Genomic DNA, 19,267 nt, shown 5'->3' on the forward strand with positions numbered 1-19,267 from the left:
TCCACAGAAATGTTATTTTAGTCTCAATTTTGTATTTTCACAAGGGTAGCAAGAAAAATGGTCCCCAAAATTTGTTGTGCAATTTCTCCTGATTATGCCGATACCACATATATGGAGGAAAACTATTGTTTGGGCGCACAGCAGGGCTTGGAAGGGAAGGCATGCCATTTGACTTTTGGAATACAAAATTGGCTTGAATCAATAGCTGACGCCATGTTGTGTTTGGAGAGCCTTGAGGTCGTAGAAACCCCCCACAAATGACCACATTTTGGAAACTAGACCTCTCAAGGACTTTATCTAGATTTGTGGTGAGCACTTTGAACCGTCAGGGGCTTCACAGAATTTTATAATGTTGAGATGTGAAAATTAAAAAACACATTTTTCCATCAAAAATGTTTCAGCCCCATTTTTTTAATTTTCACAATGGTAATGTCACGGTTCCACCCCTCAGCATGACTGGGATGCAGTTACTGACAGCTTGGCCATCCTATACGGTACAGGGGCGTGCTAAAGCTGTCAGTGTGTTGATTGACAGCTCAACTAGCTAATCTGTGACTGGGAGTAGTCGGCTGTCTCAGATGTTCACTATCCTGGGTAATTGCAATGCCTACTTAACTGAGCAGCTTCTCCCAGACCACTACCAGATGTACATTCATCTTGTGAGGTTTGTGCTATAAGCTGTCCTGTTTGCTTGATCTGTTGCCTGACTTTGGACTTCGTTCTGACCATCCGCCTGTTTTATCCCTTCAGTTGTGATCCATTAACCTCCCGGTACTCTGACCTCGGAATGTTACCTGACTACGCTTTTGTCTCTTCCTTCTGTTTATGATGTACCCTCCTGGCTTCTGACCTTGGACTCCTTGACCACTCCCGACTCACGGCTTGAGAAGTGACTAGCGTCACAGGTAACAGGAGAAAAGGGATGCCAAAATTTGTTGTGCAATTTTTCCAAAGTATGCAGGTACCCCATATTTGTTGGAAAAAGGACTGCTTGGGCTTCTGGTAGGGCTGGAAAGAGAATGAACGCTGTTTTGGCTGCAATAGGTTGCAGATACCATGTCACATTTGAAGTGCCCCGACATGCCAAAACAGCAGAAACTCCCACAGGTGATCCCATTTTGTAAACTACACCTCTCAAGGAATTCATCTAGGGGAGTAGTGAGTATGTTTAACCCTCAGGTGATTCACAGAGTTGTATAAAATTGGACTGAGTAAATTAAATATTTTTCGACTAAAATGTTGCTTTGACCCCAAGTTTGCAATTTTCGGAAGGGGTAATAGGAGAAAACAAACAGTACAAGTTGTTATGCATTTTTTTCCTGAGTACATCAATAATCCATAAGTAGTCGAAACTACTTTTGAGGCACATTGCAAAGTTCAAAAGGGAAGGAGCCCCATATTACAGTGCAGATTTTGCTGCACTGGTTTGAGTTGACCATGTCACATTGGCAGAGCCCCTGAGGTGCCATAACATCAGAAACCCCTGTAAGTGACCCCATTTTACAAACTGCAGGGGTGCAGTGATCTTATTGACACCACGAGTGGATCACAGAATTATATACCATTGGGCAGTGAAGAAAAAATAATTAAATTTTTACCGCAAAAAATTGTTTTAGCCCCAGATTTTACATTTTCACACTGGGAAAATGTTAAAAATGATGCCAAAATGTGTCACACAATTTCTTATGAACTTGGCAATACCCCATATGTGGCTATACAGTACTACTAAGAAACACAGCGAGACTCGGGAAGGACGGAATGCAGTTTGACTCTTGAAGAACAAATTATTATAGAATAGTTTCTGAACTCCATATAAAGAGCCCCTAAATGCCAGAAAAAGCAGATTCCCCCCCTCAAGTGACCCCAGTTTGGAAATTACACCCCTTTGGGAATTTATCTACAGGTGTAGTGATGATTTTGACTCTATTAGGGTATGTGTCCACAGGACGTATTCCTTCAGCATTTGCTGCAGATTGGACGTTGCATACAGCCGCAGCGTCCAATCCGCAGCATCCAGATGTTACAGCATAGTGGTGGGGATTTTATGAAATCCCGTCTCTACTATGCAGCAAACATGCAGGCGGCAGACCTCCGTCTTCGCAAGATAAATAACACAGTCTATGAATAGGATGCGGTGAATCTGGATGTGTTCAATGTCTATGAATAGGATGCGGTGATTCCGGATGTGTTCAATGAACACATCCGGTATCACCGCACGTACAACGGGAGTGGCGCTTTGGGCGGAGCCGGGTTTCCGCTGCGTTCAAAGCGCTGCATATCCGGACCGTGGACACATACCCTAAGCGTTTTCCAGATACAAGCAGAAGTTGATGTTGCTGAGTGAAAATTGCAAACTGCCATTGTAGTGACCAGTACGCTGTAGTGACCAGTACTTTTGCAGTCACCAGTACGTTATGCCCAACCCGTGCTTCTGGAGACACCCGTAAATTAGGTGGGCTCTCATCATTAAGGAAATGCCAAACATGTGGACACTATATGTTTTTAGTCACAGAAGTGAGGGGGCATTTGAATTTAGAAGCGCAGAATTTCTTTTAGTGGGATGAGAAGCCATAACGCTTTTCCAGAGCCTTTGTACTACCAGCAATGTGGAATTCCACTATATTTCCATTAACAGCGTGTGGTAAAATTGATAAGGCAATTTTATTTTTGGGGTCAGTACTATTACAGTGATACCACATTTACAATATTTTTTTATGTTTTGCCGCTTTTTTACAATAAAAACTGTTTTATAGAAAAAATAATTGTTTTTGCATTGCTTTATTCTAGAGCTAACACTTTTTTATTTTTCCGCTGTTGGAGCTGTATGGCAGCTTGGTTTTTTGCGGGAAAAGGTGACATTTTCATTGCTACCATTTTTATTTCGATTTTACTTTTTGATTACATTTTATTCTACTTTTTGTTTGACGTCATGATGAAAATGCAAAGGTTTTTTTCCATTTCGTCCCTCCGGACAGCACCATGGAGGAAGTCCTCCCTTGACCTATAACGGGACAGGATCACAGAGAGGTTAAAAGGTCCCTCCACCCTCCAGTGTTTTTCCTGTCCCAAAGGGGACGGTCGTAGGAGAGGTTTCTCCAGGAGGAGTGAAGATAGAAGGTGAACGTTTGACGGGGCCCAGGGGGATCGGGCGGCTGGGCCAAACCTTCACCCTGTCAAGCAGCCCGGGGCTGAAACCCTCCTAGGGGGGTCCCTCAGCCACAGAGACCAGGGTGCGGACGAGGCTCCTGGGTAGAGCCGCTTCCTCCCACAGTGGAGGCTCTCGGCTCCGACGCCGGCCTGCATGCCACTGCTACTTACGGAAATCGGGTGGAGAAGAAGGCGTCGCTCCTCTGGTGATGCCAGAGCAGGTCGGCGTGCGTTCCACTGTAGAACGCGGTTGTGCAGAACGAGACAGGCAACAGGCGAGTTTCCTGAATCTCGTGGGGCACAGGAGAGGAAATCATTGGCAGTAATGCAGCATGCCTGACGGAACGCCACTTCCCTCCATGGTGGGCTCTCGGCGTTACCAGCTCCCCCTGTTTTCTAGCAGGTATGGAGCCAGCACAGGTAAGTGCACGGTGGAATGCTGTTGATGGCCTAGGCCTCTGGACGGATGCTAGTCTCATGCCTTTGTGCCGAAAGCTGCTCAGGTGATGAGGTATTTGTTCACATATATGCAGCTAAGCCTTGGACCTCTAGGCTATAATAAGGCCATATGTCCAGGCTACATCTCATGGTTCGACTTAACTACTCCATCCATAGGAGGACACAGAGGGTTAATGCAGCACAGTGTCTCCATGAAGGCCCTCCAGCTGTAGCTTAGTAATTAGCTCCTTTGGGTGGGGTCAGTCTGACAAATGAGGTGTTTCGTTCAGAGTGGCAGCTCATGGCGCTAGCCTTAGCCGTAGAGAGGGGGAAAGGAAAAGAAAGAAAATCACACCACTCAACAGGATTGAGACCAACGGCTGGCTCTATGGATTATATTGAGCCTCTATGCTTCAGATTGCATTATAGCGCTTCTATGCTTTATATTGTGGGCCTCTGTGCATCATATTGCATCAGACTGCCTCTATGCACTACATTGAGTGTTTCCCTGCACCATATGGCTTCTATGCTATATATTGGGTGCCTCTATGCTTCATATCGCATTACAGTGCTTCTATGTTTTATATTGAGGGCCTTTGTGCAGCGTATTGCATCATAGTGCCTCTATGCATGGCACTGAGTATCTCTATGCATCATGTTGCTTCTATGCATTGAGTGCCTCTATGTTTCATATTGCATTATAGTGATTATGCTTTATATGGAGTGCCTCTGTGCATAATAGCATCATATTGAGTATCTCTATGCATCATATTGCCTCTATGCGCTATATTGAGTGCCTCTATGCTTCATATTGCATTATAGTGCTTCTATGCTTTATATTGAGTGCCTATGGACATCATACTGCATCTACGCATTACATTGAGTGTCTCTGGGCACCATATTGCTTCTATGCATTATATTGGGTGCCTCTATGCTTCATATTGCATTAGAGTGCTTCTGTGTTTTTTATTGAGGGCCTCTGTGCATCATATTGCATCATGGTGCCTCTATGCATGGCACGGAGTATCTCTATGCATCAGGTTGCTTCTATGCATTGAGTGCCTCTATGCTTCATATTGCATTACAGTGCTTTTATGCTTTATATGGAGTGTCTGTGCATATTATTTCATCATAGCATCATATTGAGTATCTCTATGCATCATATTGCCTCTATGCGCTATATTGAGTGCCTCTATGCTTCATATTGCATTATAGTGCTTCTATGCTTTATATTGAGTGCCTCTATGGATCATATTGCTTCATGATGCCTCTGAATCGTATTACATAATAGTGCATCATATTGCATCCATAGTGCCCGGGGCATCAGATGGCATCATAATGCCTCTGTACATAATATTACATCATAGTGCCTCTATGCATTATATGGAGTGCATCACGTTGCACCAGATTGCATCATAGTACCTCTATGTCATAGTGCCTTTGTGCATCATAATACCTATGCACGTCATATTGCATCATAGTGCCTCTAGGCATTATATTGAGTGCATCAGGTTGCACCATATGGCATAGTGCTTCATAGTGCCTCTGCATATTGAACCATAGTGCTTCACAGTAACTCGACATCATATTGCATCAGAGTGTTTCACAGCAACGCTGCATCATATCGCATTATGGTGCATCATATTGCCGTTAGGCATCATATTGCATCATAGTGCTTCATAGGCCTCTGTGCATATTGCATCATACTGCTTCACAGTGCCCTCGCATCATATTGCATCATAGTACCTTTATGCATCATACTGCATCAGTGTTTCAGAGTGCCTTCGTGCATCATATTGCATCATAGCGCTTCATAAGTGCCTTTTTGCTTCATATGGCATCATAGTGCTTCATAGCGTCTCTATAAATCATATTGCGTCATAATGCTTCGGTGCATCATATGGCATCATAGTGCTTTGGTGCCCCTGTGCCTCAGGGTGTATCACTAGTGTTTCATAGTGCTTCATAGTACATCATGGTTCCTCAGTGCTTCATAGTACTTCGGGCGTTATGGCTTTGTGCCGCTGGCTGTGGGCCTCTGGCTTAGACCATCTGACTTGGGCCTTGTCGTGTGGCCGCACCCTGTATTGTTAGCCTACCACTTCACGTTTTGTCTCAGGCCCAGAGTCCTTCAGTTTGGACCCAGATCCAACTTCTGTTTCTTCATTCTTGGCATCTGAGCGTAAGAAAAAAAAACACCTATGCTTAAATTGGCCTAGTAAAATAGCATTTTACTAGGCCAACAGAACTCTCAAGCAGCTACTGCCTTGAGTGCTAAGGGCAAGTCTCTTTCATAATTAGCTTTAAAGGGAGATATACATCTTTGGGTTCATCCTACAAAGGACATACTACTGTCCTGGGAGCAGTAAATCCCATGAGGTGGAAGGAAAGAATCTTTCCCAGCTCCACATACAGCAATCAGACTAGTTGCCTTGATCAACATCCAGTAGACAGATTCTTGTCACATAAGTCTGTTGTATTGTGTTTACCAGGGACTGCATCATTGCCTTTGTAAAAACAAAAGAGAACATTCAGCTCACCCCCGAGATATAATTCCAAGCACAAGAAGGAGCACGGCTTCCTCACTGCTGCACAGCCTCCAAGGCAATAGGGAAAATAGAAGTGGATCCAGCCCACTCACAAGGATTATTTAAAAATCCAAAAAATGTTATTGGATAATCCTTAAAAAGTTCAAAATAACAAAACAGACATCTCAGATGGCACAGCAATGACAGGGGGTGGTGTGTAATGAGACCATATGCGTTTCGAGCAACACGGCTCTTGAACACTGTTTTTTCATTACCTTGTGGCAAAACAGCAGCACTGTGTCAGGTGGCAGAGGATACCACACACACTGTCCTTACAGCAGTCGGGGCTCCTGAGATAAAGAATCTGTAACCTGGACGCTTAGAGTTAAGAACCCATAGTCCCATTGCCTCACAGTAGGTAATCCCCCTCTGTGATGGGGAGAAAACTACTCTCTCTAGCTATAGGGTATGGTTACTCCCACCATGGCAGACTGGGTGTATAAATATCACTTAGAAAATTGCCTTTTAGGCTATGTGTATATATATATATATATGTGTGTATATATAGATATAGATAGATAGATAAGTTGACTTATATATAATGTCCGGACTAATGACTCGTATAGAGGCAGTTCGAAATAATCTCTCGTATCACAGGTTTTTTACCAACAACCCCCCACCAACACCACTTTCATCGATTCCAGAGTCCAGACTCCCTGTATCTAACATACTGTAGGTAAAATAGGCATGATCCACGTTTCCCTTTCAGTGCTTCTAATAAGAAGCCCTATGTTGGTAATGGCAGGAGATATTACCTGCCAGATAGCATATTTCCTTAGCTTCAATAATAATCAACCCTTACTTGGGGGTTTTGACATCAAAGGGTTCGGAATAGACGTGATCTCCTGGATGAGTAGTGTATGTGCATCCCAATGCTCTGCCCATTATCCATGTACTAACTGTTATTGGTTTGATCTTCCCGCAGTCCAGGGTCTCTGTCTTGCAGGTTTCCTTGTACTTTGGTAAGCTGATCTCTAACCAGGGTTTAACCTGAGCCCAGGAGGACCAACAAAGGAGCAGCCTTTTGTCGTTAACCACATGCAGCGGATTACTGGTCTGTACAGTCCTCATGGTGTTGTGGCTGCGGCTATCACCATACTTTGCTGGGGAATATGGTTTTTAAACCTATTCTGTGGCTGCGGTGTTTTATAAGTATCTATCACAGCAACTATAATTCACGGCTGTTCGTTATTGGTATTGGGGTGCGGCGGGTGTGTTTCACTCTCTGTTTCTGCTGCATACCTTGTTTCCCACATTCATACTGAAATTGGCCATTATAGACATAGATCAGACACTCACTACGGTGTTTATCTTTGCGTTTTCTTTAGACATCTATATTTCTTTGATCTTGCAGATCATTTCTATATCTACCCTGGTTCTTGCCTGGGACTTTAGGTCCTTGGGTTTCTGTACCCACCCTGGGATCTTTCCTTTGGTATTCCATGGTGCTGTCCGGAGGGACGAAATGGAAAAAGGGAATTAGACCTACCGGTAATTCTGTTTCCAGTAGTCCCTCAGGACAGCACCCTTAATTCCCTCCCTTATGTTTGTCTTTAGGCTTGCACGGGATCAATCTTCTGGCAGATCGTTCGTCCATCAGGTCGCCATGGCTCCAGACTAAGATGAAGCTGTTAAATGGTCTCTTATAGATGCGTTTGTAAGGGCGCATTTGGACCATTTCCATCCATCCTCGGTGATACTTTGAAAAAACACTGGAGGGTGGAGGGGGGAGGGACCTTTTAACCTCTCTGTGATCCTGTCCCGCTATAGGTCAAGGGAGGACTTCCTCCATGGTGCTGTGCTGAGGGTCTACTGGAAACAGAATTACCGGTAGGTCTAATTCCCTTTTTTTTTATTTTTTTTTTTTTACGATGTGCACTGAAGGAGTTGACAAGTGTGACAGTTTAATAGGTCAGCTCATTCCAGACACAGCAATGCCAAATATGTGTACTTACTTGGTTTTTACATAAATATATGTATTTATTGGTTTAATAATTTTTCTTTTTTAGTTATTTTGTGATTATTTTTTTTACAATGTATAAATATATGCAGGGACAATACAAAGACCTTTCTAATGATCTTTTTACTCTTAGACCTGTGACAGGGACAAGGGGGCATTCTCTACGTCTGGAGGAAAGAAGGTTTAAGCATACTCTCAGACGCTGATTCTTTACTGTAAGAGCAGTGAGACTATGGAACTCTCTGCCATATGATGTTGTAATGATAATGAGTGATTCCCTACTAAAATTTAAGAAGGGACTGGATGCCTTTCTTGAAAAGTATAATATTACAGGGTATATACACTAGTTTCCTTAATATTGCGTTGATCCAGGGAGCTAATCTGATTGCCGTATGTGGAGTTGGGAAGGAATTTTTTTCCCCAATGTGAAGCTTACTGATTGCCACATGGGTTTTTTTTTGCCTTCCTCTGGATCAACATGTTAGGGCAAGTTAGGATAGGATATGGGTTGAACTAGATGGACTTAAAGTCTTCCTTCAACCTTAATAACTATGTTACTATAGTTTTAAAACATTTTTTACTTTGTTTTTACTTTTTTACTTAGTCCCAGTATGGGACTTCAATTTTTATTTGTCTGATCGCTTGTCTCATACAATGCAATTCGCGTGTATTGCATTGTATGAGACCTGACAGTTTTATTCCATCAGATCGCTTGTTAGACTCAGCTGCTGGTCTTGTAGCTCTTAGCTCCTGGGGGCCCTGAGAGCTGTGAGACCACCGACCACTTATAAACGTCGGCGCTGCACAGAACCCAGCAAGCGCCTACGTTTATGTACTGTCGGCTATTGAGAAGCAGTTAAAGGAGTACTCACGAGTCCCATCTATATATTTTTTAATTAAATGTGTATATATAGCTCTGGAAAAAATTAAGAGACCACAGCAAAATTTTTAGTTTGTCTGATTTTTCTCTTTATAGGTATATTTTTGAGTAAAATTTAAATTACTCTTTTGTTCTATAAACTACTGACAACATGTCTTTGAATTTCCAAGCACTAAATTTTGTATTTATTTTCAGAAAATGAGAAATGGACAAAATAACAAAAAATGCAGTGCTTGCAGACCTCAAATAATGCTAAGAAAACAAGTTCATAATCATTTAGAAACAACAGTACTAATGTTTTAACTCAGGAAGAGTTCAGAAATCAATATTTTGTGGAATAACCATGATTTTTAATCACAGCTTTCATGCGTCTTGGCATGCTTTCCACCAGTCTTTTACACTGCTTTTGGGTGACCTTATGCCACTCCTGGTACAAAAATGTAAGCAGTTTTTTGTTTGATGGCTTGTGACGATCCATCTTCCTCTTGATTACATTCCAGAGGTTTTCAATGGGGTTCAGGTCTTGCGATTGGGCTGGCCGTGACAGGGATTTGATGTTGTGGTCCTTCATCCACACATTGATTGACCTAGCTGTGTGGCATGGCGCATTGTCCTGCTGGAAAAAACAGTTCTCAGAGTTGGGAAACATTGACTGAGCAGAAGGAATCAACTGTTTTTCCAGGATAAGGCTAGTTTCACATTAGCGTTTACGGCCGCAGCGTCGGGCTGCGCACGGCCGCTGCTAAGCCCCGCCCCCTGCCGTGCCTCCGCCGGTAGCTCCGCCTACGGACGCATGATGCTAGATGCGTCCTGCGTCCCCTATCTTTAGCACTGGGGACGCAGGCCGTGCGCAGTATGCGTTTGGCGGCGCATGCGTCCTTTTGACGTGCCGACCAGCGCCAAACACAAAAGGTTAAAAACGGATGGTCCGTTTTTGGTCCGTTTTTTTAATCGCACCCATTGACGTCTATTGAGGAAAATCGCTGCAAATCGCAGCATGATGCAATTTTTTTTTTTTCCTCAGACCGATTTTGGCTGAGAAAAAAATCGCAAGTGAGATGTCACCCATTCACTAACATGGGTCAGAGTGCAATCAGATTTAAAATCGGATTGCAATTGTCCGATTTTATCGCCAGTGAGTATGAGGCCTAACTTTGTATGCGGCTTGATTCATACGTCCTTCGGAAAGATTAACCTGCCCAATTCCAGCCTTGCTGAAGCATCCCCAGATCCTCACCGATCCTCCACCAAATTTCACAGCGATTGCAAGACACTGTGGCTTGTACGCCTCTCCAGGTCGCCGTCTAATTGAAAAAATGCAAATAAGCACTTCCCCATTATATAACATTGGTCCTAGTGCTATCTGAGTTATCCGCTCATGTGAGCGAGCCCTTACAGAAACACTTGCACCACTTTTGTATTTCTCACCCACTCCTGGGTTTGGCTTACAAATACTGATGTAAAATACTGAATGTGTGCACATGGCCTTATCATGAAAACCTATGGAGCCTTGTTCTGATGCCCCATCCAGAGAATGCAGAGCAGAGGCGTCACTGAGAAGGGGAGAAGAATAGCGCTGGATTACGTAGAGAGCAGCGATAGGTGAGTGTATTAATACATTCACACTACACTGCATGCAAATATGCACACATGTAATAAAAATATATATAGATGGAGTGCTTCTCTAACCATCAAGTGTTATTTCATGATATAAAAACCCTGACTAAACATTGCCATTCGGTCAGCGTTTGATGGAGTATGTGATGGTTCCTACTCATAAGACCGCAGGAGCCAGTGCTGTCTCTTACACTTTGCAGCTATTTGCTGTCCACGTGTTACGTATGAATTGCTCTGAAGTTAGACGAGAGAGGCTAAATATAGATCCTGAAAGGGTGCCATGTTCTCACAGAATGTGAAGAAATCGGTCCTTATCGCTGTCCTGTTTATCTTCTTGGCAGCAAAGGAAAATTCCTGGGAGAATGTCCAGGACATGCACTTATCAGTCAACACTCACAGGAAAGTCTCCTCCAACAAGCTGTCAATCTTAAAAAGCAGTACAATGTATGGTATGTTTAACGGGGCAGATAAATTGCCTGTAATTATGTTACAAGTCGGTGTTTTTTTGTGCTTCTAATTGCTTGTATGATTGCTCGTTGTTCTCAGTTTTTAATTTAAAAAAAAAGGCAGATTCCTGCTGTGATAAGTAAAGCTATGTTCACACGTTGCGTTTTTTCAGTGTATTTTTTTTTTACAACTTTTCAGCTGCGTTTTACAGTACCAGCAAAGTCCATGAGATTACAGAAATCTCATGCACACAGTTGTTTTTTTTTTTTTTTTTTTTGTCCTCAGTATTTTGTGCAATATCTTAGTTTTTGCATAATGCAGCATGTCACTTCTTTCAATGTTTTTCCAGCGTTTTTCACCCATTGAAAGCAATGAGTGGTGCAAAAAATGCTGAAAAAACGCTGGTATAAGATTTTGCTGTGTTTGGTGCCAAAACCTGATGAAGTAGAATCAGATTTTTTTTTATGCAGTAAACTTTATCAGCATGCACAACAGACAAATGTACCATGACAAAAATGGTGCAAAAAAACACACCAAAAATGCAGCAAAAAAAAACCACAACAAAAACTAAGCAAAATCTGCTTTTTTGAGGCAAGTTTCTTATTACCAAGAGAGCAGATTTTGCTTTAGGAAAAAAACGCAGCAAGAACTCAATGTGTGAACATAACCTTAGGCAGTGTGCCCACGTAAGCGGTTGTTTTTGCAGCATTTGTCCCAGTCAAAACGCTTCAAAAACGCATACAAAAAGCATCCCATTAATTTTAAATGAATTCCACACTTTTTGTGCACATTGATGCGTTTTTTTCCGCGAAAAAAACGCTTTGCAGTAAAAAACACAGCATGCTCATTAATTTTGCAGAAAAGTCCACGTTTTAGCTATTTTCTATGAGTCAGAAGACGCGTGGAAAAAAACGCATCAAAAACGCGCTGTTTTTGCATAAAAAAAATGCGGAAAACGCTTGGAAATAAAACACGCGTTTTCTGGGAAGGAGTACGGTTTTGAAGCAGAAATTTTCTGCATACGTGGGCACATAGCCTTAAGGCTATGTGCCCACGTATGCAGAAAATTTCTGCTTCAAAACCAGACACCTTCCCAGAAAACGCACGTTTTACTTTGCGCTTTTTCCGTGCGGCTTTTGTTTAAAAGCAGCGCGTTTTTTTTCCGCGCGTTTTCTGACTCATAGAAAATAGCAAAAATGCGGACTTTTCTGCAAAATTAAGGAGCATAAAAAACAAATCTGAACTGAGAAAAGTAAGTTAATGTGTATGCACAATGTAAGTGCATATTAACACATGACCATTAACCAGAGAAAACAAAAAGCAAAAAACACAAATATAACTAAAAGTAAAAAATATACTGCAAATAATGCATAAAGGTAATGATAATAAAAAGGGTATTTAGTAAACATAATTTTGATCAAAATAATGTACAAGCCATCCCGCCACGTCACGGCAACCCTTGTGGGACAGTCCCTACTCTAGTATTTAAAACCTTTTCACTTGCCAAGTGGCGTAAATGTGAATAAGGGTCGAGCGGCTGAACCACTAGTAACAGCTTAGGCCAGACTGGATGGCTTTCCCAGCTCAGAAAGAGGGCGGTCACACCCATATATGCACTGAATGCACAATGAAATGAATAAAAAACAAATCTGAACTGAGAAAAGTAAGTTAATGTGTATGCACAATGTAAGTGCATATTAACACATGACCATTAACCAGAGAAAACAAAAAGCAAAAAACACAAATATAACTAAATATAACTAGCTCTTTCTGAGCTGGGAAAGCCATCCAGTCTGGCCTAAGCTGTTACTAGTGGTTCAGCCGCTCGACCCTTATTCACATTTACGCCACTTGGCAAGTGAAAAGGTTTTAAATACTAGAGTAGGGACTGTCCCACAAGGGTTGCCGTGACGTGGCGGGATGGCTTGTACATTATTTTGATAAAAATTATGTTTACTAAATACCCTTTTTATTATCATTACCTTTATGCATTATTTGCAGTATATTTTTTACTTTTAGTTATATTTGTGTTTTTTGCTTTTTGTTTTCTAAAATTAAGGAGCATGCTGCTTTTTTGGCCGCTAAGCATTTTTTGAGTGGAAAAAAAAGCATCAATGTGCACAAAATGTGCGGAATTCATTTAAAATGAATGGGATGCTTCTTTTGTGCATTTGTGAAGTGTTTTGACCGGGACAAACGCTTAAAAAATGGTTATGTGGGCACACAGCCTCCTGTGCTGCTGAAAAGTGATCATTTTTGTATTGGCATAAAAGTTGCTAATAGTGCTGAGTGGACATGCTCGGATAAGATGTTATCCGAGCATGCTCGTGTGCTGAGTGTCTTCTGTGTGCTCGAAAAATATATTTGAGTTCCTACTCCTGCATATCTCACAGCTGTTTGACTGTTTGTTAGGCAACCCCTTCATGTGTTGTGTCTGTCGAACAAACGTGAGACATGCAGCCGCTGTGACTCGAACATATTTTCAAGCACGCTGAAGACACTCGGTTAGCACATGCGCATACTTGGATAACACCTGATGCGATCAAATTTGCTCATCACTAGTTGCAAACAAAAGAGCATGTTCTCACTGCACATGTTTACACAGGATAATAATTGGGAATAAACATGCAAAAGGATTGCTTAGGTGATTATTATTGTAAGCCCAGGGTCACACTTGCAACTGCAATGCGAGAAACTCGCGCAAGTCTCTCGCCTCAATACCCGGCACTGCCACCAGCACTCGGGACTGTAGCGTTCAGCTGCATAGAAATCCATGCAGCTGCACACTCCGGTCCCGAGTGCTGGTGGCAATGCCAGGTATTGAGGTGAGAGACTCGCGCGAGTTTCTCGCATTGCAGTTGCAAGTGTGACCCCGGCCTAAAAGACACTTACTGTACATTTGGACAAAAATTCTGTTTTAGTTTTTGCATTGTTACTTATTTTATGATGGTATTCTGGTACTTTAATGAAATGGCTGCTGGTCTGCTCAGTCAACTTTTACCCTTGTTTATCAGTCAAGTAGATAGAATCATAAAGAGCAGTTTAATATTTTCCATTTTTAATCGCTTCACAATACTTGAAAATCAGCAAGAAATGCACTTATCTAGGTACACAGGCAGCCAAATTCTGAACTGCCCTGTCTGAATGAATTAGAGTTTCTCTTGTCTCTACCTTAACTAGGTCATTTACAGGATTTCTGTAAGTCCTCATTCAAGACATCTTTCATACAAAAAACAAACAAACGCCTGATTCATCAAACAGTTTTGAACCAAGGTATCCAGCATAAAAATGTTGCAAATGTGATTAAAAAAAAGTTTTTAAAAAAATTTGCACAACATGTAGCTGCCTGAATTGCGAAATATTGCTGTTTAGTTGATGGGATGTGGCCTAGAATGGCTTGACAAATCTAATTTACTCCACAAAATTGGTGTAAATTTAGCATATATGTAGTCCAGTCAGCTTGCTGACATTTTGTATTTTGTTTGGAATCTTTTATCCCAAGTGAATGGATTTTGGTAAAACTCCACTCACTAACATTGCATTGAAAAATATTCAGAATTGAGAGTCCTCAGTGGTTGTATCAACCACTGAGGACTCTCAATTTTGAATATTTTTCTATCTACTGGCTAACACGGTACAAAGATATACATCTTTCCTGTAACATTGCATTGCACTTCAGTGCACAGTTGTGGGGCAAACATCAAAAGTATCACATGATGTGTGAATGTACTCTATTAAATTTTGTGCAGAAATTTGGTTAAAAAAAACATTCTATTAGTTGCTGACCATTTTTCAAGCATTTATAGATCCTTCTGAATCCTTTATCTGTCTTCTCTAATTTTTGGCTATCCCTCCTAGCTTTGCATCTTCTGAAAAATTTGATTAGTTTACCTTCATTTCCCTTATCTGGTTCATTTATAAAAATGTTGAAAAACACTGGGGCCAGGACAGAGCCTTGGTGTACATCACTTGAAACACTCTTCCAATTGGATGTGCAACAACTTATTACCATCATTTGAGTACGATCACTGAACCAGTTATGAATCCACCTAACCGTAACCTTGTCAATCACATACTTGGTCTTTTTTTCAATAAGGATAGTATGAGATACTTTATTAAATGCTTTGCTGAAGTCGAAATTTACTATATCTACCGCATTTCCCTGATGCACCCAGTCAGTGATTCCATCACAGAAGGAAATTAGATTAGTCAGGCATGACTTGTTTGCTACAAACCCAACCTGACTCTGGTTAGTTACTGTATTTCTTATCCAATTACTTACATGCATCTGGAGCATGATATTTAAATTCATTTAAATTATCTAAGTGTTCCCACACCATCTCTACTTATAGAGAGTGTGCATTCATTTATTCCTTTAATAGCACAGGGAAATACAGTTGAAGTTACATTTGTTTTCTTAGAGAACACAGATGCAAAATAGTAATTTAAATGTTTCGCCTTCTCAACCTCATTTTTAACCACTTCACCCTTTTCATCCTGTAAAAATCGTATAGCATCTTTGACTTCTCTTTTGCTTTCAACATACCCCCAAAATCCTTCAATACTGGCTTTAACTCTTCTCTAACGCTTGCCCTGCATTCACTGCAGGCAACATTATATTCTTCTTTAGATATTGCCACCTCTTTCCATTTGGTATACCATCTTTTTTCCCTTTTAACAAGTGACTAAGTTCTGTGTTCATCCATCCTGGGCTCTTTAAATACTTCCAATTCTTCCTCCTTTTAGGAATTGTTACTGACTGTCCAGTGAGAATTGAATTAAGCAATATCTCCCATCCTTCTTGGACATATCTGTCCTTTAGAATATCCAGCAATTGGCCTTTCCTAGCCTATTTCTTAGTCCATTAAAATCTCCCTTTTTGAAGACCAACCTTAGCCTGAGTTCTCACAGGTCTTTCTCCTCTTTTAATCTAAATTTACTCCCTGTTGATAAGAATGTAACAGTTTCTACAGAGATACCATTCTCTTAGGGTATGTGCACACATTACAGATTAGCCTGCGGAATTTTCTGTACAGAATCTGCACCTCTTTGCAGAAAACGCAGGTGCGGATTTGATGCGGATTTTCATGTTTTTTTTCATGTAGATTTGTATGCGTTTTTGTAAGCTAAATAAAGATATGTTATTTAACTAAAAAAAAAAGATTTGTGATGTAATTTCTTGTCCAACCTCCTCTTTTACATTTGTCCAACCCACACTCCATTAAACCAACCACACAGATAGATAGACAGATGATAATAGATAGATAGATAGATGATAGATATGGGATAGATAGCTAAAATGGTACATAAATAGTTAAAGACACACACACACAAAAAATCTTAATGCAATATCTTCAATTTAAAAAAACGGGGAAAAAAATGTCGTGGGCTCCGCGCAATTTTCTGGGCCAGAGGGGAAAAGCTGATGGCCGGGGCCAATTTTTCTAGCCTGGGATGGGGTTAATACCCATGGAGATTCCCAGGCTATCAATATCAGCCCGCAGCTAGCCTTTACTGGCTATTAAAATAGGGGGACTCCCAAAAAAATATGACATGGGGATCCCCTATATTTTATAGCCAGAAAGACTATGTAGACAGTCGTGGGCTGATATTCATAGCCTAGGAAGGGGCCATGGATATTGCCCCCCCACCCCGGCTAAAAATACCAGCACCCAGCCGCCCCAGAATTGGCACAGGGACACAGAAGTATCTGCATCCTCTGCTGTGTCACCAATGAATCAAGCCCATACTCCCCAGAGACCGGCTGCTCCTGAACTCATTGCTTACATTGGGCATTGACTCAAAACTGGACCCAATAGGCTCTATGAGATATTTTATTGTGGAGACACTACTTACCTGGTTTTCCCATGATGCTTTTTTGAAATGGCGACTATATGATGAAGGCCAATGATTGGCCGAAACGTTGTTTAAATTGTCGCTTCACATATTAGCATCAAATAAATACTCACCTGAAGCATTATTTTTCTTGTACATGTGCAGTGATTTTCTCTGAACTTATGCTTATGGGACCTTGGGTTCCTTTCACTAGCACCATTTCACAAAAAGTCGAGTGCTAACCATTTTTTTTTCTTCCTAATTCCGGCACTTAGCCCCTCTCCTCCCACTGCCATGTAGCGGTGGCATATGGGGTAATAAGGGGTTAATGTCACCTTGCAATTGTTAGGTGACATTCAGCCCGGTTAATAATGGAGAGTTGTCAATAAGACTCCTATCCATTATTAACCTTATAGCTTGAAAGGGTTTAAAAAAACCCACACACATAAGAATAAAGTATTTTAATGAAATAAAACAAGACACAGTTTTTCATATTTTTATTGCACGCCTAATCCATACGACACCCTCGTTCTCCTGTAATAAAAAGTAAAATAATAAATCAACCGTATACTCCCTGTCCAACACAGTCCAATTAATAACGAGTGTCCCACGACGATCTCCCCTATAGAACAGTGACATCGGGTGATGTCACTGCTCTATAGGGCCTCCCAGTGATGAACTGACAGGAGATAATCCTCATGCAGTGCATCACTGAAGAGGTCAAGTGAGTTAATTCTCTCACTTTACGGCAATGCTGCATGGGAATTTTCTCACCCAGCATTGCTGGTGAGAGATTGAACTTAAGTGACCTCTCTCCCAGCAGCGGCGGAGGGATACACCGCGGAGGATTACCTCCGCTGTCAGTTCATAGTGGAGGCCGTGTAGAGCACTGACATCGCCCAATGCTGTCATTGTGAGCATTCATTGCCATATGAGAGCAGTAGTCCCATCAGACAATGGATGCCTACACAGACACACACACACACATACACGCAGTGCCCCGCACACACCATACACACACACAGTCACCGCCCACACACTATACACGCACACAGTCACCGCCCACACTGTTCCCTCCTCCTGATCTGCAGCGTTTCTTCCGTAGCAAAACCGCAGATCTTTTTTAAACCTGTGGTTTTGCTGCAGAAGTGCCCAACTCAATGCAAGTCAATGGGTGCAGAAACGCTGCAGATCCGCACAAAGAATTGACATGCTGCGTAAAATAAAACATTGCGAATCCGCACATTTTTTTTTTCCGCGGCATGTGCACAGCAAATTTTTTTTTTCATAGAATAACATTGTTTTGATACACACTTGCGGAGTTATATAGCGAATCCGCAGCGGAAAATCCACTGCGGATCCGAAATGGATCCACAATAAATCCGCAACGTGTGCACACAGCCTTAAGCTTTATTCTCTGTGGACGTATACGCTTTCCTAACATATCCTCCCTGCTTGTTAAGCCTGTTTCTTATAAATAAGTTGTAGACTTCAGGGTTTGTATTCTAATCGTGTATCATCCCAAAAAGTTTCAGTGATGCCTATGACATCATATTTCTCTTCCTGTCTTAGCAGCTCCAATTCTTCTTGTTTCCCATGTTCTTTTTAGTTTGTTGTCGATTTCTCTTTTGCTCCTCTATTTCCATTCAGAATTTGTTGTCTTGGTTCTTTATTTCCACTACTAATAGCAAGGTTCTGAACAGAATTCATTAGCTGCATATATTTCCCATCCCATATTGCTCTAGTTTAAAGCTCTCCTGATCATTGTAGCAAAGTGTCTACCAAATATTTGTTTTTGTAAGATGCAACCCATATCTAGCAAGGAGTCCATCATACAGGTAATTCACTTCATGGTTAAGAAATCCAAAACGTTGCTGACAGCACCATCGACGTAACCAGTTGCCAGTTGTTCACCTTTAGAATCCTGTTCAATCTCCTTGTTCTATGTCCATCCACTGGGAGGATGAATGAGAAGATGACCAGCAATGCCAGTTCTTGCAGTTTCCGGCCTAGGTCTTCAAAGTCTCTGCATATAGTTTCCAGGTCCTTTTTTGCTGTGTTACTTGTTCCTATGTGTATGAGTAGACATGGGTAGTCATCTATAGCAGTATAAGTCTTGATACCCTATCAGACACATCTTTAATTTGGGCACCTGGAAGACAGCACACATCTCGTGAAGTGGTGTGCGGTTGACAGATAGCAGCTTCGGTTCCTCTCAGTAGGGAATACTCCATGACCACCACACTCCTTTTCTTCTTCACCATATCGCTTCTTTTTCTCCCTTCAAGAGGCTTCTGATTGTTTACTGGAGTGTTCTTTGTGGGCAAAGCACTTTTTTGATGTACATCTTTTTAC

The 19,267-nt window shown here is 41.6% G+C and overlaps 1 protein-coding gene across 5 annotated transcripts in view; it reads left to right on the forward strand.

Annotated features, from left to right (window-relative positions):
* The window catches only part of POPDC1 (popeye domain cAMP effector 1), a 365,967-nt gene that overhangs the window by 241,625 nt on the left and 105,075 nt on the right, over nt 1-19,267 (forward strand). For 3 of the 5 annotated variants that reach the window (XM_073576100.1, XM_073576098.1, XM_073576101.1), the window contains exon 1: nt 10,975-11,079. The exons of the other annotated variants lie outside the window; for them this stretch is intronic. In XM_073576100.1, coding sequence (XP_073432201.1) covers nt 11,004-11,079 — 76 coding nt within the window. In that variant the 5' untranslated portion in view covers nt 10,975-11,003. Of the gene's footprint in view, nt 1-10,974; nt 11,080-19,267 lie in introns of those variants that run through there. 5 annotated transcript variants of the gene reach the window in all.

Source organism: Dendrobates tinctorius, unplaced genomic scaffold (assembly GCF_039654945.1).
Source record: "Dendrobates tinctorius isolate UK_male_01 unplaced genomic scaffold, ASM3965494v1 ptg000046l, whole genome shotgun sequence".
Lineage (NCBI taxonomy): Eukaryota > Metazoa > Chordata > Amphibia > Anura > Dendrobatidae > Dendrobates > Dendrobates tinctorius.